General features: G+C 32.9%; 1 protein-coding gene across 4 annotated transcripts in view; it reads right to left on the bottom strand.

Moving 5' to 3' along the window:
• The window catches only part of Nup188 (nuclear pore complex protein Nup188), a 281,814-nt gene that overhangs the window by 14,438 nt on the left and 239,702 nt on the right, over positions 1–27,674 (bottom strand). For 2 of the 4 annotated variants that reach the window (XR_015042153.1, XM_085820546.1), the window contains exons 41-45: positions 19,972–20,073; positions 19,741–19,884; positions 16,689–16,826; positions 666–740; positions 239–363 (exon numbers count right to left, since the gene is read on the bottom strand). Coding sequence is in view for 3 of the 4 variants with exons in the window: in XM_085820546.1 (XP_085676672.1) it covers positions 239–363; positions 666–740; positions 16,689–16,826; positions 19,741–19,884; positions 19,972–20,073 (584 nt within the window). In the remaining variant the exon portion in view is untranslated. Of the gene's footprint in view, positions 1–238; positions 364–665; positions 741–15,774; positions 15,844–16,688; positions 16,827–19,740; positions 19,885–19,971; positions 20,074–27,674 lie in introns of those variants that run through there. The other 2 variants (XM_085820547.1, XM_085820548.1) reach the window with 2 other exon arrangements.

The raw sequence follows: 27,674 nt of genomic DNA, 5'->3' as shown, positions 1-27,674 counted from the left end.
GACAATTCCTTCTTCGTGCATTGATTTTTTTGTTATAGAGTGTATATCCCTTGATTTTTACGTTCAAAACAAAACATACTTATCTCAAATTATGGGTTTCTGACCAGTTAGCTTTCTCATAAAACCCTTTAAAATATGAAGCTGATGAATATGATGGCCTTCTTTTTTAATGCAAGCCATTATTTTGAAAAAAAAAAAAAATCTTATACATAAAGCATGTTTAAATTATTAAACTTACTTTTGTTGAACATCTGAAACTTCTGGTGGTTGTTGGTTTTCATCTTCAGAAATTAATCTCTTTAACAAACTTTCTGTTTCCAAATTTTTCAAAGGACTTAACTTTGAATCAGGCATTTTTTTATGCTAAATAAAATTTTAAAAGTTAAAAATGTTTAACTATTATAACTAAAAGATTTATTTTCAAAACACTGCATGAATTTATGATATTTTCATGTGAAGCAAACTGAAAGCCCAATTAGACACAATATATAAGGACTTTCAAATATGAATGTCTAATTAACTGTCACAAAAAATTAGAATTATGATCTTGCTAATATTTTTATATAATTTTTTTTTTCAAAAATGATGCATATAACGTATGAAGTAGTTAATATATATTTTCAAAGTTTTCAGGTACTTGGTTGATACTTTCTATGTGCACTTACCATTACTAAGTATTTCAATAGTCCAGGTTTGCTAAGGATGGCAACAGTTCCATAAATGCAATTACATACATCTATCTGAAAAATAAAAGTATCAATTAAAAGTTTTATGATATCTGAATTATAAAGTCATAGACTCACAAACACAATGTAGTCTATATTTAGAGCATGTTAGATTGAGAAGAATTATTAAGAATCATGAAGTACAGTGGGAGAGAAGCCAAATTCTGTTAAGATATCCAAAATATACCAAATGCAACTGTTACACTGCATAAAAGAAGTCACGATTAGTAGGAAAAAACTGTAACATTTTACTGATATAATTTAAATATTATCATGCATTATGTACTCACTTTATTACTGTTTTTATATGAAAGTAGAAGAAATTTAAAATAATTTGCCAAAATAAAATATTTTTTGCTAAATATAAAATCCTGGAGTCGCAGATACTAAATGTTTTCTGCGTCGCATACTAAGCATGATTAGAAACAAGTATATATGAAAATTAGACTTTAGTCATCAAATTAAATGTAAACAATAATGATAATATTAAAGAGATGACCGTCTTTAACAAAATATGTAAATATTTATTAAATTATTTATAAATGTATTTGAAATGAAGGATTTATTTAAACTACTGTGAAAGTTATTGTGAAGAAATCTAATTATTAAATGTATCTAAATTTATAACGATTCTATGAGATGCGTACTTAAGGAAGTAATAAAGAAGAGTTTTAGGATATATATTGTCGAAATTAAGGGTAAAAAAAAATTGATAAGTATAATTAAAAGAACCCTTACATTTTATAATAACCCAGTTACAAATTTTAAATGATATTGAAAAAATCCTCTTTTTATTCCCTTTCAGAAATATTCAGAGAAAGTTAAGTACTATTTAACGTATTTCACTATTAAAATAAAAAGTACTCTAATTTGAAATGGACCGAATAGAGTATTAACCTTTTGGGTGCGGATTTATTTGAGAAAATATTTGCATGTGGAACGGATATAATTTTTGGTTGCGATTCATGAATAGCTACTTCACTATCAGGAATAAATAGGTAACAAAATTTATTATTTAGGTAATCCACTATGTTTCTAATCTTTCTTATTCTGTCATCTTTATTTTCCTTTTCATTATCCGTAAAATGTAGAAAGCTTGAAATATCAAAAAACCTATCGCGTGCCATAGTTCTGGCAAAAATTGGTGTACTTATTGCATATCTTTTTGACCAATATATATGCATTTTTGGCTTCTTCATTTGCAACATCAAGATGCATAATGCAATATAAGCTTTCATTTCATCAGAACTTACAGGGAACCACCTTTATTTATTTATTTATTTATTTATTTATTTTTTTTTTGTTTTACAACCTTATATGCCAGACAAACCCTTGTCTGGTATATCTATTCGTCTCTTCTACTATAGTGTCCCAAAAATCTTCATTCAAGACTTCTTTCAATACATCTAAAGGCATAGGATTACCACCTACTCTACGCAGGCTCAAAGGATTAATTCCAGATATTTCAGAAAAACTTTTAATATTGGCTATATTTTCTTCTTCCCAAATCCATTCCTCTGATACTGGTTCACAAGAAGATTCACTATCACTGCTCGATAGACGTCTTGGAAACCCTGGTTTTATAATACAATTGTCATCATTTTCTGATTCACGAGAAGATTCACTATCGCTGCTCGATAGACGTCTCGTGCGTCTTCAAAACCTTGATATTATATTACAATTGTCATCATTTTCTAGTTCAATATCGTCTTCATCACCTTCGCTTTGTATTTCATTGTAATTGTCAATTTCAGGATCACTAAACAATTCTTCTTTAGATTTCTCAAAGTCACTTTCGCTATCACTATCATAAAATATATTCCTAGTTTTTGACATAATAGGGCAGTGTATCGCAAATAATGTTCACAGAAATACTGTAATTGCCTCTTCTATTATGACTGATACAAGCTACAATGAAATGAACAGAATTGTGCCTAACCTCAAATAACGTTTTAGACACATCATCTTCTCCTAGGGAAAACAAGTGAATGATGTCTCTCAGACGTCAAATGTACCCAAGAGTTTAATTTTTGGTTTGACGTCTTAGACACATCATCCGCTCTTAGGGGAAAAAAGTGAATGATGTGTCTCAGACATCAAATGTACCCAAGCGGTTAATTATAAAAATTGACTTAGATTTTTCCATTTAAAAGATGCCTCAGAAGCTAAAAAATCATGTCATATGTGAGAAAGTATTTAGGAAGAAGCTCTACAAATAGAAAAGAAATAATGCATAATTTTAATATTAATAGTACAATAAACTTTGATCTTAATTTTCATAATCCTTAACTGAATAAAATTGAATTACCTTAACGTTTTTTTTTCTAATGTAATTGGCGAAAACTTGTGAAAATATTTTATTCAAATTAAACTGTTCTGTGAAAAGTATAGCATTTAATTCCATTTAGAATGAAATGTTGTTTAAAAATGTATTCTTTTCATATACTTAGGACTCTGAAATATTGTAGAAAAAGAAAATATATACATTTATATGTATATTTATGACGTAATTACAAATATTTACATGCAATTGTGTCAAAACCCGTTGATATTAATGGTAATTAACCTAATGTTTTGGTCACCACAAAGGAATCACCAGTGCTAGTTCAAAGCAGTGTATGGGGAAAACCGGTTCGGGCCACTCCATCTTACTTTCTACCTCTATGGGCTGTGGGGGGGGGGATGCATCATGAATGCAAAAAATATTATGTAGAATTGTGTGTAAATATATGTTTTGAAGTGTGCTATGCAAAGCTATTATTTAACATGTTTGAAAGAACTTGACTATATATTTTTAACCTTTTTTATACATACAATAATACACCAAAAAGGACAGATTATTACAAACAACTTTCAATATAATGTTGCCTTGCCTTTTACATGGATAAAAGCAGCATTACATATAGGAAGAGATTTGGTGAGATGCTGAAAGCTAAATGGTGGTATTGTCACCCAGCAATAGTGTAGTTTCCACTATAAATCAATCACAAAGCATAATGGTGAGTCCAGAGAAGAAAGAGACCACTGCAGCTCATCCAAAAGTTGCCTGAGAAGATTCATATCTGGGGACCTTGTAGGACAAGTGAGTATTTCAAACTAACTGTTATGCTCACTTAACCACTCCCATGCTGTGTTTAATCAATTTGGCAGAGCATTATCTCATGGTACAATAAACAAACGAAGAGCTGTAGATGATTAAGCAGCAGTTCATCATAACCCATGCTCATCACAATACCATCCAGAGAGATGAGACCACCAAATGAGAATCACTTAAAGAAGCCACAGACAGCAGTTACATTGTCACTACTGACCTGTATAACTTGTCTGACAAGAGGGATGCAGTACTTTCACATAGTTAACATCACATACAAACTCAGTAGCAGTTGAAATCTTGATCCTTTACACCAGATTCCAATCTTCTACCATCAGTTTTTTTTATTTTACATCCACTTTTACTCCCTTCACTTGTTCAATTTGGCAAACAACAGCTGTAGCACTGGATGTGTTTCTACTAGCAATGGAATACAAGATGACAATCGGATCTTATAACAGAGTTATGTCAGCTGCTGTCAAACAACTTTTATGCAGACACTGACAAAGCATTTGCATTAAAATTCATTGTAGTCCAACATAAGGTTGGGCCTCTAACCGTCAATATGATGTTATAGAATTAGGCTTAATCTGGTAACACTAATTTGTCCTATAACCCTACTAGACGTAAAGTGTCTTTGTGTTGGAGAACGATGACAAAATCTTGAGTACATTAAAATAACCTTTTTATTTAAAAAAAACTTGGAACATTAATGCACTCTGTTGTGCTACAATAACCCCGACTTATAAATAAATAAGAATAGTCGAATTTCAAATAAATGTTGAGCAGTAGTCAAAGACTACAAAGTTAAATACTATACTACAAGCAGGCTCAATAACTCACTGGGGTGTCAGAATTAAAGGGTTGGCAGCAAGAAACCACAAAGCCAAATAATTTAACTGTTAGAGCTGGCAGGAAACTAACTACATAGCTCACATGCAATGCCAGAAATACTCTGTGCTTCAAATCCAAAAACCTTAGCTTAAATAACCATAATCCATTTGCATTCTGGTGAGAAATATGGAAAGGAGAAGATATAGTAAAAGCTGAAGGAATATGGAAAAGAGAAGATAGAGTAAAAGCTGAAATAATAACTGGTTAATTAACATAAGATTCCATACAGTGTGACTGACTGTATTAGTCACTGGTTTATGGCCCCCTTTTGCATAATTGATGCCAGTTTTTCTACTTTTGAAGTACTACTGGTGTACATGAAGCATACCTGTGTAACAGTATGGTATGCACAACATGCTCAATGGTACCTGATATCAAACATCCAGTGGTAAAAAAATTATCCACCAGCAGACTTGCTTAGATCGCTGTGGGTATTATGAGTAACATGATAAAAATTTTTGGTGTGCCCATGGAAACTATGATCTTAATACTGTGTGGTACTAATGACAGACAGCATCTCACAAGTCATTGGTTTCACAGTGATAATTTATATGGTGTCATCACAGTTGTGTATAATAATATATCTTTTCAACATAATTACACATGGAAAGAACTGTAAACTTGCCAAGTTCCCCTCACACACAGAAAACTTTTACATATGCCCTATTGCAGAGGTGGGGAACCTTTTTACCATGACAGGCCACATATAAATTAGGCAGCAATAAAGAAGGCTGCATAAGCTGATCTACCTATAAATGTGAATTTTGTGAATATAACATATTTTTATATTCACGTAAGGTTAATAACTTATTACAACATTAATCATTAATAATATTTTAATAAACTACAGTAGTTACTTAAATACAGTTTCAAAAAAAAATAATAAAGAAGAAGTATTTTCCAATAAATTTATTGCATTATAAAGATAAACAATAGAAAAGTAATAATATTAAGTTATAAAAAACCAGCAAAGCAACAGTATGTAAACTAATGTTAAAATCCAATGGAAAATTTAATTTCGTGGGATATTTGCATTTGTTTTTGCCCGAAAGTAATTGAATATTTCGATCAAGCTTTGTAACGTGAAGCCTCTAGGTCCTCTAAATGAGCATCCGTAATTCGTGTTCTTAAACTGGTTTTAATTTTTGTCCTTAGATAAAATGTTGACTCGCAGCAGTAAGTACTTCCAAAGCAGGAAAGTAAACAGTGTGCATGCTGTTGTAGGCATGGATATTTAAAAGCATTTCTCCAGATTTCTATGGGATCCTTTTTAGCAACAAAAAGAGATTTGAAAATACTATCTTCCCACAGCTCAAATAACGTCATTTGTAGTTCTGTAGGAGGTTTGGATATATCTACTAAATGTGGTTCAAATGCATAGCAGAAGTGTGCTTGTCAAAATCTGAAAATCTTTCAGTATATTCTTCTACCAAAAAATCCAAGACACCAACATATTCATATTCATCAAATGTTTTATTTTTACATTTTTGCTAACTCTGGGAAGTGTTCTGCAGATATAACTGAGCAAGAGAACAATGTTTTGAAAAATGTTAATTTTTTTCCCGAAACGCTTGGATCTTTAGCCACATTTTATACATATGCTTCATTTTACCTTGCAGACAAATATTTAAATAATTTTGTTTTATCATAATATCAGACCGAAATGCAATGATAGATCACATAGTTTTCCCAGTTTTTTATAAAAGTTTAAAATTTGTCATCGTAAAGTTAAAACTTTTATCAAAACCTGTCCTATTGATAGCCACCAAAGCTTGCACCTGTACAGTAAATCAACATCGTAGATTATTCCTCTAAACATAGTATCTGCCTAAATTTATGATGACGCTTTACATTTATGTGAATACAAATGACAATCGAAACAGTTCTATCCAAACTGTCTTGCAAAATGGTTATTTTTCCAGTGAAATGATATCAAATTTTTGCAAGTTTTCCTTTTTTAATAAAACAACAAATCCTTCTTTTTTACCTCTCATGAAGTTTTTGAAAATGTCAACTCTGTGAGTTCTTCCAGTTAGTGTACCCAGTGCAAGAAGTTCTTCACAACACTGAACATCTTTAGCAGCACAAATAAAATGTAAAACTTGCGTGGACTCAGTTTTATCAGTGCTTTTACTAGAATAATTGGATCATTTTGTATAATTGTATGAAGATGTTCAGTTACATTTTCAGCTAATTCATGCTGTCGATTTGTTATAGTTCTTGAAAGAAGCAATTGTTTGTATTTATCAACTTTTTCTAAGATACCTACTGCTTCAACAATACATTCTTTAATTATTTCTATGTAACTAAATGCCTCTTTTTCCAAGGATATGTGTTATTTTGTAAGTAACAGCAACTATAGTGGTATATTTCTTTACAAATTTTATGATCTAATTCTATATTTAAAAAACCCTCTCTTACAAAAATTTTTTTTGTATATTTTAACTCTAAAATATATGTGCTTTTGAAATATGTAATTAAAAAATACGCAATTTTTTAATCTGTTTTAACACACACACACACACATATACAAAAAAAAAAAAAAAAAAAAAAAAACTACGCAGCAAGAGGGAAGCATTTCCTTCCATTTTACCATAAGAAACTTCCCCGTAAGCTTCTTCATTTTCTTGGCTAAGATCAGCTTATAACTTTTTAAGCGAGAAATAATATTAAGAGATATGTTTTATGTCCAACTTCTCTACTCATTGTCTTTAATTATACCCAGATTAAAAAAAATATTTATATACTATATAGTTCTAAGCTTGTGTCAATGTCCTGCAGACCATACTACATTGGAAGTGAGTTATCGCTTTAGTCTGAAGCAAATGACCAAGTCTTAAGAAGGTTAAAATAATATTTTACACTCTTAAATGAACAGAAAGCACTATTTGTGCGACACATGTGTCTCTGCTACTTCTGAGTATTTAAAGCAACATAAAATGCAAATAAATTCAGGTGTAGATAATGTAATCTGAGACTATTCATAAAATAGACTACTTAAGCTGACTCAAGATAATTAATGACATGCATTTAAATGCCAGCGAGCAAGATGCTTAAGCTTAAATGACTTTGGCAGAATTTGTTTGCCAGTTAACTTTGGCAGAGTTGAGAGAGTGAAAATTTTAGATATGTGATAGATTAGTGATTATATATTTGAATACAGTTAGCAGTTAGTTCTTGCTCTCTCTCTCTCTCACACACACAGAGAAGGGGGGGGAAAAACCACCACTAATAATAAGACTGATAATAATAAAAACTTATTGATAGATTCAAATTTTATACTAGCTGATAACATTTAATTTAAAATCATCCAGGAATATAAATGATAATTATTACTTCACATCTTTTAATTTATGTCAATTGCCTGTATTAAAAATATGTTTCACTTTGGTAAAATAGTAAATAATATTTAAATATTTATTACTGGTAAATTAAAAAATATAGCTTCAGTTGGATTTAAATAAAAGTAAGAAATTATTACTGCTTTTACTGTTAATGCCATACAAGCAATAAATAGGTCATTGTTGTGGATTTTTGCACTTAAGTTTCTTGTCATTTTTGATTGGTTATACTCAGAAATTAACTTCTGTGTTTCAGTCATTTTTATTTAACTTGTTGTCAATACTTACTCCAAATTTTTAATTTATCCCATTATGATATGAAGTTGATTTCACATCAACAACATCACTTCTCAACAACATTTTAGTCATAAAAGAAGCATTTCATTCCTCACTTTAGATAAATAATTTTATTTAATGTTTCCAATTCTGTCTAGAGGGAAGTTCATTATTAAAAATTATAACACTTGCCCTTACTATACATGGCAAGAAGTATGGAACAACTTGCACACTGCACATACACACAAAAAGAGAGAGACAGTGTTTTATCTCCCATTCTACTGGATTGATTGTCGAAATTTAACTTGCATTTTCCATGTCTCAAAAGCGTAACTTAGAATATATATTAGATTTACATATATAACATTGTTCCAATATGGGTATTTTGATACAAAATCGGACTTCTCCTGAAATGATGGGCCACTTTTTGTTTTCATATTTCGATTCTACGACTCAAATTATGCCAAAGTGCCGAGTTTTATAAAAATTGCATGAGTAGTTTTTAAAAAATTAGCTCTCCAAATTTTAGCTCTTCCATGTTAATTGAATTCGTTATATATTTATTAATATCTCTCTTTTTTTTATGAAACTTATTTGATTCTCCCTTTTACATAGTGAAATTTAGGTTCATACCAAATAAAATTTACACATTTTTCATGATTTATTTTTTTAATTTATATTTAAAAATAATTTTTAAAAATTTTTCAAAAAATTAAATTATGGCCTATAAAATTTTTTACCATCATCTTAAAGTAGATGTATTTCCAAGAAATCAAAATTTCCTGAGACATATGTAAATTTACATATTGGCACATTTTGAATTCTGCATTATTTGTTAAACGCGATAATCACAGCAAATATGGTTTTATGCACTTTGTTAAAATGATTTGAAAGTATGAATGATGACCCTTTTTCCGCTCGTGTATAGTGAAAAAAAAGGAAAGGAAAATAGGTTGCTATAAATTAAGAAGTTCGCCAAGGGAATTATTCTTGGTCCAAATTGAAAAAAAAAAAAAAAAATATGTCAAGATAAATTTTAAATTTTCCTCAATTTTTCATGAGAAATTACAAAATTTAATACCTAGGCATAATTTGAGTTATAGAATCAAAATATGGAAAAACTTGGTACATTATTACAGAAAAAAGCCGATTTTGTGTTAAAATATCTATATTAGAATGTTATCTATGTTAGATATAAATCTAACATATATCCTAAGTCGTACTTTCAAGACATGGAAAACACAAGTTAAATTTTGACAATCGGTCCAGTAGAATGGGAGATACAAAACTATTTTTTTTGTGCAATGTGTACATAGAAATATATTGAAAATGCACACTTATAATTAAATATAAATGAGACACATATGCTTTATACATCCTAAATATTAAATTAAGTTTATAATATTGTAGGGTTTATATTTATTTTAACTAACATTTATTTTAAGTTTAAACTACCTTTCCTGTCAAGCCTTACTTTCCCCTGGAACTGCCAATGCCAGAGTATGTAAATTTTAGTAGAACGCACAAGGATTCAAATTATCAGCGGAGGTATTCTGAGTTAAATAGAAAGGAAATGAGTTCAAGGTGTGATGTTCTTACTTCACGAGCGCGGAGGTAGTTAGCCAGAAATTGAAGAACCCCGCGTTTCGGCCTGTGTGCTGGCCTGGAAGAATTGTTAATCGTTCAAGTGATCTTCAAGTTTGCTGAATTAGCAGCGGTATTGTAAAACGCGGTAAGGTTAGTTACTTTTAGAGAGCCTCGTAGTTAGAGTCTTGTCTTTAGTTTCTTTTCAGGTTATTATTTTTATTTTACCGCCAAGTTGGTGTAGTTTGTGAGCGTCAAGAGCACGCACTTGTAATTTATTACGTTGAATAAAAAGGGACTTAAACCCTTAACAAGACTCTGTCTTTTATGCAGTCTCAACTGTCACCTCTTGGTTGCGTGCAAGTTGGAGGCGCACAACGCTACATTGACGCCCGAACACTTATCGAACTGAAATGGCCGAAAATTCGATGGAAGCCGCTGGACAACACCAAGAAATGACAAGCCAATTGGAAGGATTTGGATACCTGGTCCAGACTTTGAGAGCGTCAATTAAGCCAAACGTCCATTTCGACGGAAAAAATTCGGTGGCGGTATTTCTAGAAGGTCTAGAAAACCACTTTCAGCTCTACCCTGTTCCTGAAAGACAAAAAGTTGCCATCGCCACATCCGCACTAAGAGGACAGGCTGCGCTATGGTGGAAAAATATAGGCAAATTTTTATTAGGGGAATTTGGAAGCCAGACATATACATTTGAAAATTTCAAAAAATCGTTAGTAAAGGCCTTCCCCATAGTGAAAGATCGAGCAAGGCTGGAAGCCGAACTATATAGTTTCTATCAACGGGATATAGAAGAATTGACGGACTTTATTCTACGAAAAATTAAGCTGACGGATATGCTGTATGGGAAGAAACCCGATTCGGAAATTATTGAAATAATCTTACCAAGATTGTTACCTGCTGTTCAAGACTACTTTGAAATTAGAAACCCAAGCACATTGCAGGAGCTCTTCGAATTGGCGGTGAAGTTTCAAAATCGCAGAATAGCGGAAAAAGCTAGAGGGGCAACGTATTCTCAAAGTACCCGAAGGAAATCTTCAAATGAGGAAACCAGAATGGAAATCGCTCTTATGGGGGAAAGAGCTATCAAGCTAACTCATCGAAACTCGAAGATCAAGGCCCAAAAAGAAAATTCGAAGATAAACATCCACGTACCCAGAAGCCACAACTTGAAAGGAAAGCTTTAAACGAGTAGAGGGGCCTGTGAAACGGAGGGTCCAGACCCCGGAAGTTTTAAAAAAACCCTCAAAAAGACATTTAAATACGGTCATCGTAAAAAACTCACATCTACCAATTATACAAGTCCTGGTTGGCGATGTACCAGTAGAAGCCCTCATCGATACAGGAGCGGAAGGAAATTTTATGAGCGAAAATTTCTTCAAAAAGAATTTTTATAGGGTACGATTATTTAAAACCAAAAATATGGAAATAATAGCGGCGCAAGGAAAAACATGTCACTGCATCGGGAAATTATCATTAAACATACAGGTAAAAGAGGAAAGCCTCAAAGTATTAATTTTTGTAGTGAAAAATCTGCAAAACCCTCTTATTTTAGGTATGGAGTTTTTAAGGGCCGCGAGGGCCAAATTGAATTTTCAAGACAGTTCCGTGGTACTGGAGATGGACCAGAGGGTGGTGGAACCTGTGGAGACACCGCAAGTGGACCTTAGCCATCTGAATGACCATGAAAGGCAAGCCATCCAGCAAGTGGTGAGTAATTTTGCTAACTTGTTTCCAGAAAAACCGGGAAATTGTCAGATAGTTACGCATAAGATACAAGTAACTGCCGAAAAACCTTGTAGGACTAAACCTTATCGGTACGACAAACAAAAAGACGTAATCATCGAAGAACATATTCAGGAGATGTTGAAGAATAAAATAATAATGCCCAATAAATAGTGAGTACGCGAGTCCAGTCGTACTATGTAGGAAAAAGAACGAGTTTCCTCCTTCGGATAAAAGGGCTTGGAGGTTTGCTATCGATTACAGAAAACTAAATAGTATTACTAAATTTGCAGTTTACCCTTTGCCGGTTATAGAGGAAATCATTAGACAGATCAAATCGACAAGATACATGTCTACTTTGGACTTAACGTCTGGCTACTATCAAATAGCTATGAGACCCGAAGACGTACATAAAACCGCGTTTATAACAAAATCGGGCACTTATGCATTTTTACGCATGCCCTTTGGGTTGCGTGGGGCCCCATCAACATTCCAGAGAGCTATGGACATTGTTCTAAAGCCTGTCCTAGGAAAATCAACTTTAATTTATCTAGATGATATAATTATAACGAGTAGTACGTTGGAACAACACATTAATGATCTAAAACAAGTTTTTAAATTATTAAAAGAGGCAGGTCTTACAATTAACACCTCAAAATGCAAGTTCGCAACTAAAGAACTTAAATATCTTGGTTATAAAATTTCACAAAAGGGTATAGAAACGCAAGATTCAAAAATAAAAGCCATCAAGAATTTTCCACCGCCCAACACCGCCAAGAAACTTTCTTCTTTCCTTGGGTTATGTTCTTACTATCGGTCTTTCATAAAAGATTTCGCTAATATTGTTGAACCACTCTTAGTAATCAAAAGAAAGAGAGGTAAATTTATGTGGACAGCGGAAGCAAACACAGCTTTTGAAAGATTAAAAGAAGCGCTCATCAATGCCCCTGTTTTAAAATTCCCGGAGGGGGTGAAAACCTGGAAATTGCAGCAGATGCGTCAGACTATGCGGTGGGTGCGGTTCTTATGCAAAATAGCCATCCTCTGGCATTTTTTAGTAAAACATTGAATCAGACACAAAGGAATTATACAGCTACAGAAAGAGAAACATTAGCCGTATTAATGGCTGTACACAAATTTCGAGTTTATTTCGGCAAAGCGCCAGTAACAGTCTTTTCGGATCATGTGGCTGTTCGTACACTTTACTCGGGGAAAAACCTAACGCCCAGGTTAATAAGATGGGCTTTAAAACTCCAAGAATATAATATCAGAATAAAATATAAACCGGGTAAGGAAAACAATGTAGCTGACGCACTTTCTCGTATAAAACTGGAGGATGAAGGAAATGAACTTAAATGCGCTGTGTTGACTTCAAAAATTTTAGATTCTAGAGATACGATTATTACTGAACTGAAAGCTGATCTTGAATTTGGAAATATCTATGCATATTTGAAAGACCCCGAAAGCTTTGAGCACACAGATATCGATGCGATAAGAAATAGAGCAGAAAACTATGAAATAATAGATAATTTATTATTTTATACGAAAACAACAAACGAAAATCTTGAGTATAAACCAGTCATCCCAGCCTCGCTTCGATTAAGCATTTTGAAGGAATTACACGACGCGAAAACCGCGGGTCATTTAGGGGTCAGAAAGACTTTAAAAAGGGTACGCGAGGTGGTATATTTCCCGCAATTATACAAAATAGTAACGGCGTATGTCAGGTCCTACAATCAATGTCAGTTAATAAATGATATTAATTACAGCCCGGCCGGGTACTTAAATAGCATTCGCGCTACATTTCCGAATGAAATTTTAGGCATAGATCTTCTTGGTCCCTTCCCCCAGAGCAAGTTAAATAAAAATCGTTTTCTTTTAGTAATAGTAGATCATTTTTCAAAATGGACAGAAATTGTTCCACTTAAATGTGCGTCAGCCAAAACAGTCGCAGATGCATTCTTACACAGATACATTTTAAAATACGGTGCACCGATAAAAGTCATTAGCGATAACGGTAAACAATTCATTAGTCAAATATTTGAAAACATATGCACTGGACTTGGCATACGCCATATCAAAATGGTTCCATATAGACCACAGGCAAACATAGCAGAAAGAGTGAATAAAAACATAGTAAAAATAATTCGCAGTTACGTGAGCACACATCACAAGCGCTGGGATGGCTACATAAATGAATTAGCTTAAGCTTTAAGAACGGCAAATCACGATACTACGGGAAAAACCCCAGCAGAATTATTTTTAGGCAGAAAGTTAATTACGCCTTTAGATAAATTATTCTTTGTGCAACAAAGAGAGCAAGAGTTTAAACAGAAAGATGTGCAAAAACTGATTGATCAGGCGCTTAAAAGCTTGGATACGGCAAGAAATAAGCAAAAAACATATTATGATAGAAAACGCCGTGAAGCAGATTTTAAAGTTGGGGATAAAGTATTGAAGCGGAAATTTTCTTTAGCAAGTGCCCCAGACAATTTTACGGCAAAGCTAGCTCCAAAATTTGAAGGCCCATATGTAATTCAGGAAATCAAAGGTGTCGTATTATATCTTAAGAACGAGAGAGGGGAGGTCTGTAAAGCAAGTCCCGACCAGGTGAAAAAATACTATAATCAAAATGATTTTGAAATCCTTAAAAGTTTCTCGCAGGACTCAAGTCTAAACGAAGTAGAAGGTCCAGAGATAACAACAACTGTTCCACCACCCAAGAAGCAGAGAACTGAAGAGACACCTAGCCCTTCTACAACTCGGACGATGGTACCAAAAAGAAAAAAGAAAAACTTTCAAACTCCAGCATTTAAGAAAAACAAGAATACAGATGCACCGTGTAAAGAAACCGTGGTAAAGAGCAAAACACCACCTACAACGGATCGCAGGAGAAATTATACATCAAGGAGAACGCGCCTAGGGCCAGAGAGTCAGGTGCCAGCAAGGCCGCCGTTCCGGAAACTGAAACGGCAACAGGAGGAACAAAAATACCAGGAACAGAAGAAATTCAAGAAGGACTCCAGACCGGAGGACGTCAAGACCAGCCGTCCCATGGAAAAACGGAAACGACAACAACCAGATGATTACTCCGCCAAGAGGCCAGCATGCAGAGGACGCAAAAGAAAAACTAATGTGGACGACACTCGGAGGTCAGTAAGGAGAAGATTGATGTCCATGAAACCTATAACTCGGGAACAATATTGCCACAAAAGAATGACGGAGTTTCAAGCATCGAAAACTCAAAGATAAGTTAAAATCTTCTATAAAATTTTTTTCTCTTTTGTTCCGAAATGTTATGCATAAGTACGAAGTTCTATGTTTTGACGAAAGTCAATATGTCTCGGTTGAGACTTAGTTTTGTTTTACTTTATTTAGCTAAGGCAAAAGTATTATATTCTTTAAGTATAAAAGCTAAGAACAAGCATTTTCTGTTGGTCGAAAGACTAATTCTGTTATGTTAAAGCCAAAATTTGGCCGAAGATAAAAATAACTTCGTATTCTTGTATTAATAAGAATTTTAGTTTCAGTGCCGCCAGCTTGGCGAATAATGAGTAAAGTAAAAATTTATTTTCTCTTATTCATTTTATGAATATCATCATATATATAAAAATTTTGTAAATGTACGTAAATACTTGAATGTTATGTAAAAGTAAAATTTAGCCTAGAAGCATAAAATTTTAGATGCTAAAAGTGAATGCTTAAGAGCAATGAAGTCAAAATTTAAGTAGTAAATTGTAGATAAAGTCATGCTTTAGAGCGAAAGCCTGCAGGTTTAAAGATGAATGAGGGGGAAGTTAAAATGAATGTGTTTTGTAGGGTTCTCCACCTACACTTGAATTTTAAGAATGTTAAAGTAGCTCATTGAGTTGTAGAATGTCGAGTAAGGTGTGTCTATTTGGTCGTTGAATTCTAACAAATCATGGTGGTTAGGGGAAGTGTTGTAAGACTAAAACACGGATATTCCCGTTTGACACCACACATGGTGGAGAGCCAGGGTAAAGTTAAATTAATGCTTGAAAAATTGAATGAATGTGAATAACTAAGGAAAACGAATCATTTAAAAACAAAAATTTATTGTGTCAAGAAAGTGTAAATTATAATGTATTTAGAAAGATACTTATACTTATTCCTTCCAGATGCTAGAAGGAAAAGACCAAGATTGATTGATGAAGTCCAGGAAAAGTTGCTGTAAGAAGAGAGAGTTATAAGTATACACAGAATTTTAGTATACAATTTGTTACATAAGATTTTTTTTGTGTAAACGAGGTTCTCGAGAGTTAGTTCAGAATTAAAGAAACTTACAACAGGTCGTTTGTAGGACCTGCTTCCAAGTTTTCCAAATTCTGGCAGCGGCAAATGTAGGGTTTATATTTATTTTAACTAACATTTATTTTAAGTTTAAACTACCTTTCCTATCAAGCCTTACTTTCCCCTGGAACTGCCAATGCCAGAGTATGTAAATTTTAGTAGAATGCGCAAGGATTCAAATTATCAGCGGAAGTATTCTGAGTTAAATAGAAAGGAAACGAGTTCAAGGTGTGCTGTTCTTACTTCACGAGCGCGGAGGTAGTTAGCCAGAAATTGAAGAACCCCGCGTTTCGGCCTGGAAGAATTGTTAATCGTTCAAGTGAGCTTCAAGTCTGCTGAATTAGCAGCGGTATTGTAAAACGCGGTGAGGTTAGTTACTTTTAGAGAGCCTCGTAGTTAGAGTCTTGTCTTTAGTTTCTTTTCAGGTTATTATTTTTATTTTACCGCCAAGTTGGCATAGTTTGTGAGCGTCAAGAGCACGCACTTGTAATTTATTACGTTGAATAAAAAGGGACTTAAACCCTTAATAAGACTCTGTCTTTTATCCAGTCTCAACAGTCACCTCTTGGTTGCGTGCAAGTTGGAGGTGCGCAACGCTAGAATATGATAAATTATTAAAAGTTTCAAATAAGAATAAAAAATAATTTTTAGTATTATCAGAATAAAATAGAAAATATAATAAAAAGATTTACTTAATATATATTGAAAGAAATGTGATCATACCAGAAGTAATTGAAGTGATCTTGGATGTTCAAGCCTCCAGATTTTTTGATGAAAAGAAAGTTGTAGAATAAAAGCAGATGTCAGTATAGCATTTTGAATTCCTTCCTTTAAAAGCGTCATCCTCATTTCCATTAAACTCTTTAAGGGAAAGTAAGATTAAAGTACTTGCACATAATAACAATTATTACAAAATTCTCTTCATTAAATGAGTTAAAAATATATTTGAGAAAACAGCAGTTTAGCATGCATATATTTGCCATCGTGAATAAACAAAAGATGGAAATGAAAATTTCATCTTCATTAAGACTCAATACTTAAGAATAAAGAGTGAATATCTGGAGCAACAAAGAGAAAACTAGACTAATTTTAATAGGTACATTTATTAATACAATCAAAAGTCGTTAATTTGGACACCCATAATCGGAATGATCTATAATCCGGACCTCAAAGCTACAAACTTTCTGCGCATGCGTCCGCACAGGCGTTTACGAGAGCGCGTAAGACCCTTACGGCTGCGAATATGTTTGTGCGCATGCGCGTTTAATGTGTAACGGAGTTATACGCTAAGCTAAAGTTATCTAATTCAGTTAATGTTGCAGATTGCGTTGTTCCTTAATCTTCGAATTGGAGCCGGCTTATTATTTTTTGCAGACTGTTAGAGCAATTTTATAAAAGTAAGCTTGAACTTTCGATTATGTCAAATAGAATTTCCGATATATATTTACTACAAAGTGAAAGTATGTTTTGAAATCCGAAATCTGTTTATCAATTTCACGCTGCTCTGCCGCAGAGGGGGGGGGGGCAGAAACGTCATTATTAGATTATGATAGATTAGAAAGATTATGTCAAATAGAATTTCCAATATATATTTACTAATATGTAATTTGTATCTACAAAGCGAAAGTATGTTTTGAAATCCGAAATCTGTTTATCAATTTCAAGCTGCGGATTGGAAGTTGATCTGTCAACACTATCCTTATCTTCAGAGCAGATGTTTTTATTTTATTTGGATTATAATTCTGTACTAAGTTTAGTATTTCATCTTGTCTTTGATATGATTTAAATCAAGTCTTTGATATGATTTAAATCAAGTTCCTTGTCATTATAATTCGCTTCAGATAGTGAAGAAAGTGACCCAGAGGTTATTGAAAACGAAAACATTTCGATTGACAAATTAGTCGGTATTCTCAACACAACAACCTTACAGCGTCAAAGCAATTATAGGACTTGAACAGCGGAACTTTGTAACTAAACAAGAAATTATGTCTGTTTAATAGAATTAAAGAGAAAGTATTATCACATGAAACGAAGCAACTTACATTGAAGGAAATGTTTAATAAAGTAAACAAATAAATATTAAGCTTTTTCTTTTTGTAAATTTTGATACCCTTTAGATCATAATTGTTCTTTATTTCATAAATTACAGTTTCATATTTTTAATTTTGTAATTTTTGCATGCCATCTTACCAGATTTAAACTGATGATCTATAATCCGGAAAAATCGATAATCCGGAATCGCCGAAGTCCCGACGAGTCCGGATTAACAACTTTTGACTGTATAAATCAAAAATTTATATTCTGAGAATTTAGATTTGAAATTATTTTAGTTTTCATTTTGTTTATTATTAAACAATTACAACCATAACATTTTTATTTAGGAAGCGCAGCACTTATTTGTATTTGTACATTACAAAAGGTTTCAAAAATGATATCCTTTATATATACGTGGGAAATCATAACGTCCAATGCTGAATTAGAATACAAGATGACGTCATCAGTATAGCATCACCCAGCGCAGTAAGAATCATCCCAGACAGCACTGAGACCTGGTCGAGAGCGGAGGGCAGACGTGAGCAGACGGTTCACACGTCTTCAAGAGTTTATGAACTTAGATTGTGCTTTTGATGTTATGCCTTTAGATGTAAAAGGACTACATCATTATGTTAATCCTGCATACCGTTAACTTCATCTTTATATACTTTTTCTTATTTACTTTTACTTCTTTCTATTAAATAAACCATTTAAATATTACTTCGTGCTCTCATGCTGTGAATTAAGTCAAATTCTACATATATTAATTATGTGAATTTAAAAAATAGTTCTCAATTAGTTTCTTTCTTTAAAAATTAATTTGCTGTTTACATAATTCAATAATTTTTTATTTTATTTATTTTTTTTTTTTTTATTTTTTTTTTTCAACTACTAAAAAGATACAAAATATGAAGGGAAAACAAATATGTAGTGAACCTTCTTTTAAGATGGCTACAAACTATTATTCAATAATTAATAATAATATTAACTAACTGTAAAAAGAAAACAAACTAATTTTGCTTTCTCTTCTGAATTAGCTTTTTTTTTTTTTAATACTTTTATTTTCTGCACAGCTGCTTTCCATTGACAATGGTATGAAAAATTAGACAAAAAGGTAAAAAATTTTAGATTAGAATCAAATAGGTGTGTTTACAAGATGAAAATATCTTAAGGCGAGTTAATCCTGATTTTATATGTAAGTGACTTAATAATAGCAACAAATAATTGATTTATATGCTGCACTTCAGAATTAGCTTTCTGAAAAATTTCATTTTAAAGATTTAAGCAAACTTCACTATCGTCTTGGAATAGAATTTAATCAAGATGTAAATAAAAATTCTATTTAGTTTATTTCAATGAAAATATGTCAATCACATTTCACAGAGGTTTAATATGTAAGATGTAGAACAAGTAGCAACTCCTTTATATCCTAGAGTAAAACTAAGTAAAGAAATGTGTCCTTCTGAAAGTGAAAATGAGCCAATTTCATAACAATCCTGAAAAATTACACTGGTTGGTTGCAAAGCATGTTTTTAGATATTTGAAAAGAATTAAAAATTATTGTCTAAAATTTCAAAAGACTGGAAAAACACTTGGATATACTGATGCCAAATAGGGCATCTGATGTTAATATTAGAAATTTAGATTCAGTATTTAGGCTCGGTATGGAGCAATTAAATACAACAATTACTATACTGATAGTTACATTAATTCCCAACATTATGCATATCAAACAGCTCACCACATGCATGATTTCCTGATGAACACCTATAAAATTCCAGCAGTCTGGCAAAAAATAATTGCCTAGAGTATGAAGCAGTGTTGTAATAAACCTCAAAAAAGCAAAGTACACGTCCACCTTTGTTAGTTTGGGTTTCTGGGGTACCTGTTAGGGAAGTAAAAAAAAATCTTGTACTGACTCTCATTATAAGTAGAAGTTTGGATAAATAAATATAACAAGAGTAATATTTACTAAGGATTTCTTTTTCTCTGAAATGTGCAGCTGTAAATCTGTTTCAGCCAAAATTAATGTAACTTCAGCCATGAAACCTGTGTTGCACAATGCTTCTGCAGCCTGTTTAAGGGGGAAAATATTAATAGTTTCACAAAATGACATTATTTGCAAGGAAAATAATTGGAGAGGAAGGATAGTATTTTTGCATTCATATCCAGAAAGATTAAATATCTGCTTTAATATTTATTTTAGTTTCAGCAAAAAACCTAAAGCACCCAAGTTGTGGAGATGTTAAAATGGGTTATGTTATCAGAAATACCAGAATTAAAAAAATATATATATTTAATTATATGAAAGATAAAAATGTCATGTATAGTCATTATCTTAAAATTATCACTTTTATACTTTCATTACAGTAGTTATAGTTCGACCATGGCAAATGCAGTTACAGTAGAAGTCCAGAAATCTGCAACGCTTGGAACCAGAGGTTGTGCGGATTTTAGGATTTTGCAGATTTCAGGACAGAAAAGATAATATTAAGACTAAAAGTGCAAAATAAATAAGGCATATTACATACATTTAATTAAATTAGTATATACTTTAATACAATAATTAATTATATGCATTAAATTATTATTACATATATAAATTGATTATATTATATTGTTCATTTACATTAGGCTCCTCTATTTTTAAATCAGCATGAATCTGCTTCCCCTTTTCTCTCAGGAGTAGTCCTGAAATAACACATCGTCCCAGGACTAATCGAAAGATGTTGTTAGTAATATCAACTTGACTTCGTTGTTTGAAAGAACTAACCTTCAAATGTCACATGTCTGATTTTCATGGCATTTGGACCGGAAACAGCAAAGCTACTGTGGTGAAAGTGACACTACTTGTGCATTTGGTGGACAAAATGGAGAAAAACGAATTTCAAGTGTTCATTAAACATTGCTATTTAATGAGCAAAAATACTGTGCAAGCTCAGCAATGGCTTGAAAAATGTTATCCAGACACTGCTCCAACGAAAACAACCATTTGCTGTTGGTATGTTGATTTCAAGCACGGCCGCATGGATACAAATGATGCGGCACGCTTGGGTAGGCCAAATGAAGCAGTCACTCCGGAAAATGTGAAACAAGCGTTGAAAAACATGATGAATGAGCGCAAAGTTCATGAGATTGCCGAGATGGTAAACATATCAACTGGAAGCGTGTGTATGATTTTACATGAAAAGTTAGGCATGAAAAAATGTTTTCCAAATGGGTGCCACATGTGCTCACAATGGAACAAAAGCAACAATGAGTCGACGATTCATAGAGCTGTTTGTCACTGTTTACTAGCAATAAACAGGATTTCTTGTGGCGATATGTTACAATGGACGAAACATGGATCCACTCTTTCACTCTGGAGTCGAAGAAGCAGTCAGCTGAGTCACGTGCAGCCAGTGCAAGCCATACGAAGCATCAAATAACACAGCAGTCAGCTGGCAAAGTCATGGCATCAATGTTTTGGGATGCGCGAGGTATAATTTAAATCGACTACCTTGAAAAGGAAAAATCTATCGATAGCACCTATTACAGTGAGTTATCTGAAGGACAATATCGGGGGGAAAGAAAAAAAGAAAGACCGCACATGAAAAAAAATTTCATTTTCAGTCAAGACAATGCCCCGTGCCATAAGTCAATGCAAACACTGGTTACACTGAACGAGTCAGGCTTCACTCTGCTTCCCCACCCACCATACTCCCCAGATCCAGTCTCCAGTGACTACTGGCTGTTTGCTGATCTCAAAAAGATGCTTCAGGAGAAAAGATTGGGCTCGAATAAGGAAGTCATTGCTGATGCTGAAGCTTATTTTGTGGACAAGGACAAACGTTTAACAAGCACGTTAATGAAAAGTTAGAAAAGCGTTGGAATGATTGCATAGATCTTGATGGTGATTATTTTGATGAATAAATATGAATTTTTTTAAATCGATGTTGTTTTCTTAGTTAGTCCCGGGACTTATTGAATGATCTGTTAGATACCCCATCTTCCGCTGCTCCCGGAACAACTCTTACAAAACAGCATCGAGGTTTGCCAATTTTACCTCATGTAAAGATTTCCGGTTTCGGATTCCAGTGTTAGAATCACTGTTGCTGTAAAATTTCAACAGCTTTTCTTTATTGTTCTGTATATCATACACAGTCCGTATGGCAATTCCATACGATTCTGCTATAAACCGAGCAGTAGCACCTACCTTCATCTTTAGCAGAATTTCCACTTTTTTCATTACCGTCAATGCAAAGTGTTTATGTTTTTTCAATGTTGCAAGCAGTAAAATCACGAGTGCACTTCTTTTCTGTCATTGTATTAAAAAGAGCTGAAATTCAAAATATTCTTAATTTATCCACAAAATATCCGGATAAAAAAAAAAAAAAAAAAAAGACCATCAGTAAACAATCTTGTGAAATAACAAAGCTCAGAAAGTACAACAACGTGAAGTGTGAACTTGAAAGAATAGCTGAGTCAATCATCTGCTTTTTTACCTCGATGCAGATTGGAGAGGGAAAAACTCTTATCATGATGTCAATAACTTGTTATCTCCGTTATGACTCATTATTATTCGGTAATTATGACGTTATTATCCAGTAAGTATTTTTTCTTCGATATTTTGTACTCCATGTTGTGGTTTCCGGGAACTATAAACTAAATGTTTACATTTTGAGAGCCAATGCGGATTTCAGGTTTGGTTTGGTTTGGCTTATTTAATTATGGCAAAGCACACTAGGGCTATCTGCCTAAGAGGAGGGATGCCTTTGTGGAGGACTTTCTAAGAGAAACTGGCTCGTATACATATTACACATGGGGAAAACCACGAAAACGCCCATGCAGCCAGCCCATTCGTGGGATTAGAACCTAAGACCAAACTACCAGTGTTTAGCGACTTTACTGCTCGGCCGCTGGTGGCCATGGATTTTGATCCGGATCTCCTCAAATCATAGCTGATTTAAATGTGACATTTGCCAATATTGTGATCCTTTTTTTTTTTCGTTCTTTTTTCTAAAATAATATTTTTTCAATGTGAATAATAAAAAATTTTAGCACAAAAATCCAAAAGAAATGTAATAGATATTTGTTACAATATAATTAATTAAATAACTATAATTTATTATCATATAACTGTTATAATTAATTATTAAGAAATTTATATTTTTTCATTGTGCAATAAAGTACTGTGCCCCAAAAAAGACAGTTTTTCCTGTTCTACTGGGCTCATTGATGAAATTTAATTTGCATTTTTCATGTCTTGATAATAAAACTTAGGATATATATATATTAGATGTATATATAGCATTTTTCTAACATAGGTATTTTGACACAAATTCGTTCTTTTTTCTAAAATGACATACCCTTTTTTTCCGTATTTCAATTCTACAACTAAAATTATGCCTAAATATAAAATTTGGTGAGAAATACACGAGAAATTAAAGAACTTATCTTGGCTCACTTTTTGCAGTTTATGGTGACCTATTTCTCTTTCATTGTGCATGGAGGGGGGGGGAAGGGGAAGTACATAGTTCATTCTTTCAAATAATTTTAACAAAGTGCATTTGGCATTATTATTGCTATAACAAATAAACCTAATTTCAAAATCTGCTAATATATAAATTCATGTATATCTTGGGAAACGAAAGTTCTAGATCAAAGTCGAATCACTCATAATCCAAAAACGAGAAGCATGGCCTGGAGGGTTTTCCATAAATTTTAATTAAACTTAATATTTACATATATACAATGTAGGCTAAAATGCCTGAATCGAATATTTAATGCTCAAAAGGCAAGAACTGAATAGTTCCAGCTAAAATCTAAATCGAATTCTATTGCGTAGTGCATCGAAATTCTACCTTCAAGAAGAAGAATATTTTTTCAAGTCACGTGTTCAGAAGGGGAAAGGTTAAGTAAGCCAATAGATGGACTCCTAACGCCATCTCTTGGCGATATCAAAGAATATTCCTTAACATGCAGTTTATGGTGACCTATTTCTCTTTCATTGTGCATGGAGGGGGGGGGGGGAAGGGGAAGTACATAGTTCATTCTTTCAAATAATTTTAACAAAGTGCATTTGGCATTATTATTGCTATAACAAATAAACCTAATTTCAAAATCTGCCAATATATAAATTCATGTATATCTTGGGAAACTTTGAATAAAAAACTAACTTTTTGCAGGTATCCATAGAAATACATCTACTTTATGGTAATGGTGTAACTTTTATAGGTTACAATTCAAAATATATTTTGAAAAATTTATAAAAATTGCTAAAAACTAAAAATTTTAAAAATGTCTGTGAATTTTATTTGGATTGAACCTCATTTATGTTTAATACCAAATTCAATTAACATTTAGGGGCAAAAATTTTTAGAGCTAATTTTTAAAATACTAATTCAGAAGTCAAACAACAAAAATTTGCGTTAGATTTACAAAATTTTCACAGGACCAGTTTTGATGGTTTTACCGAACCACCATCTTCAGCTGCAAAACCGCAAATGAACAAGATAGGAAATAACAGGGTTGCCACTCAAACAGGAGAATGAAATTCCCTGACTTTTCCGGGTTTTCCAGGTATGTTTCGAGAAAATTCCAGTCTATCCGCGTAATGTACGTTGGCTGTGCTAAGAGGTAAATTAATTATGGTATTACTTGTACTGTGTAGCAAATTCACTTAATTATTCAATAAATCCCAGAGGACATTTATTCTTAATTATTCTTGGTACACTTTGTTTGATAATTTTATTTACTTTTTTGCTTAAAAAACCTTAATAAAATTTAAGATATATACATTGGATAACAACTGTATGTTTTATTTAATTATTATTCATGATCATCCCCAGTTCAACACAAGGCTAATCCGGTTCTTATAAATCACAACGCAATGCTAAAAGTTAGGTTAGATTTTAGGTAAATTTAATTTGTGTGAGGTGCATTCTTAAAAGGCACCTTAATACTTGAAAACACAAATATTATTATAATAGGAGTTGTTTTCTCCACTGAAGATAGAGATTAGAATCTGCCAAATCTGGAATAAAATAAGGCTTTTTTTGCAGACATTCTGCAGCTAAACAAAAGAAAAAAAACTATTTAATGATATTTTTTTACTAAATTGAGGTATTTTATATTTATTTCGCAGCATACATAAAGAAAAAATATGTGCATTAAATTTCGTGATGTCATCAAACTGTTAGAATTAATTTCAGGATTATGCCAGAGAAAATTTCCTGAAATTTGGAAATATTATTTACTAATGCTAAATAAATTTAGAGGGAAGAAGCAACATTAAATGATATGAATAACATAAAAATAAAGATAATTACTTAAAAATTTAATTAGAATAATCAACGATATTTTAGCGAATATAGTTATATTACATGGTTATCCTAGATTATTGATTACTATTTTTTTATTTTACTGCAAAATGACAAGGTATTTATTAAAAAGAAAAGAAAAAAAAAAAAAAAAAAAAAAGATTTTGCAGTAAAATCCTAGTATACGATACGGCCTTCGCATGATTTTGAAAATTGTCACCAAGAACAAAATGACCCATTTACTGCTCATCATCATGTCGCCAAATCCCTCTGTACTGTACATGGAGATTATTCTAACCAAAGAACGTCTATGTAAAAAGCGGAGAGAAAATTTGCCAAGGGATTTGGCGACGGAACCTGGCGGCCAGAATTTCATTCTCCGCGATGTGTACAGGAAATTGAGAAACACGTGTTAAGAAGAAACGTTCTTTGACAAAAAAAGAAAACTACGAAAATCCGTTTTTATATTATTTCGAAAAATCCAAGAAGAAACGTTTTATCAAAGAACGTTTTTTCTTGGATTTTTCGAATAATTTTAAAAGCGGATTTTCGTAGATTTTTCCCCCCTTCAAAATAACTAATCCATGAATTAATTTATTTGCGCCAAAAAATATTTTCTTTTCCTTTAGAGTTTAAAGAAATTTTAAACTACATTCATTTTATGAACTCTTGATAACGTGACCTTCGAACTTCGACACCGGTTTCGAGCTTTGGAGCATGCACAGCTGTTTCCCGCTATGATGGAACGGAGCCACGTCTGTTGCAGAGAGGTTTTCCTTCTTTACAATACATATTTTTTTATTCTAACTTTCATGGTACCATATACTAGGATTAAACCCATTTTGTTTTATACGAGAACAGGTACTTTCTTTAGTTCATGCACTGCACATGCGATTCTCGAGGTTACTGGAAACCAAAAGTTGCGGGAAACTTGCTTTGCCTTTCTAAAAAGACAATCAAATTGGAGCTACGAAAATTGGCTCTATGCCAGCTGCCCGAATGACAGTCACGTGATACGCAATTCGCCAAAAAAGTGATCTCTTCCGACGTCGGTGCAAAACTCGCCTTTTTTGGCGGGATCGTTGTATGAAATTCCCTGACTTTTCCCTGAATTTTTTGGTCAATTTCCGAATTCCCTGACTTTTTCCAGTTTTCCAGGTAGCGTGGCAACCCTGAAATAATGATTAGATAAGATAAGAAAGCCTGGACAAGAATAAGCAAGTGGCGCCATCTGTTGGTGAAACCAGAACTAAAACATAATTTCTTTAAAGGCCGAAGGCAAATTTAGATTGGAATTAGGATCGTTAACTAGAACAGAAAGATTTTTATAAATGTGAAATGCCTCTAGAAAATCCAGTTCTCCAATGGAAGATGTGTTTTGTATAATTTTGGCAGCAGAAAAATTGAAAGTGTGATTTTCGGACCAACAATGTGTAGCAACAGAAGACTTCTGTGTTTCCTGTTAGATGTTCCTTGACGCGAAATTTTAAGGCTTTCTTAGTTTGGCCAATGTAAATTAAACCACACTGGCAAGGAATCCTATAAATACCCCAGGAATTCATATCCGAAATGGGGTCCTTGAGTATGGAACTCGGAATTTTATTGATGGAAGAATAAACAACCCGAAATTTAAATTTCTGCAAAATATGTGCAACTTTATAGCTAACTGATGGAAAGAAGGGAATAACAACAGAATTTTTATAATCTCCTAAAACAAGAGTGTGCCTTTTAGTGTGTTGAGATGAGAATTTTTTAACTGCTTGATTAATAATGTTGGGTGAAAAGCCCCTGTCAATAGCTATTGCTTTTAAATAATTTAGTTCTTCATCAAGGGCTAGTTTGGAGGAGCAAACTTGAAGAGCACGGAAAACATAGGAATAAAATGAAGTTAACTTTTGTTTAGTCGGATGACATGATTTAAAACGTGGTGGAAGGCAAACCGATGAAGGTTTACGGTAAACCGTAGTTCTGAAGTTGGATGTGTTACATGTGACCAGAATGTCGAGAAACGGAAGAGATTTGCAAGTTTCAAGTTCAAAAGTGAACTGAATAGCAGGATCAATAGAATTCATTGTTGAAAGAACTTTATTTAAATCATCTTTATTACCTTCAAACAGGGTAAAAGTATCGTCTACGTAGCGGAACCATGTCGGGAAGTTTAAAGTTTCAAACAATTTTGATTCATAATAATGCATGTAGATATCAGCCAGGATGGGACTGAGGGGGCTTCCCATGGCTAATCCCTCAGTTTGCTTGTAATATTTATTTTGGAAAACAAAATGTGTTTGTTTCAAGCAGAGTTAAGTGAGAGAAATTATCTCATCAATTTCGATGCAAGAGAAATGAAATTCGCGAAGTCTGGTTTCTAGACATC

Source organism: Stegodyphus dumicola, chromosome 7 (genome assembly GCF_044657685.1).
Source record: "Stegodyphus dumicola isolate Sdum_Otavi_A_Nest chromosome 7, ASM4465768v1".
NCBI lineage: Eukaryota > Metazoa > Arthropoda > Arachnida > Araneae > Eresidae > Stegodyphus > Stegodyphus dumicola.
The sequence above is the reverse complement of the archived record's forward strand: the minus strand, read 5'-3'. Positions and strand labels throughout refer to the sequence as shown.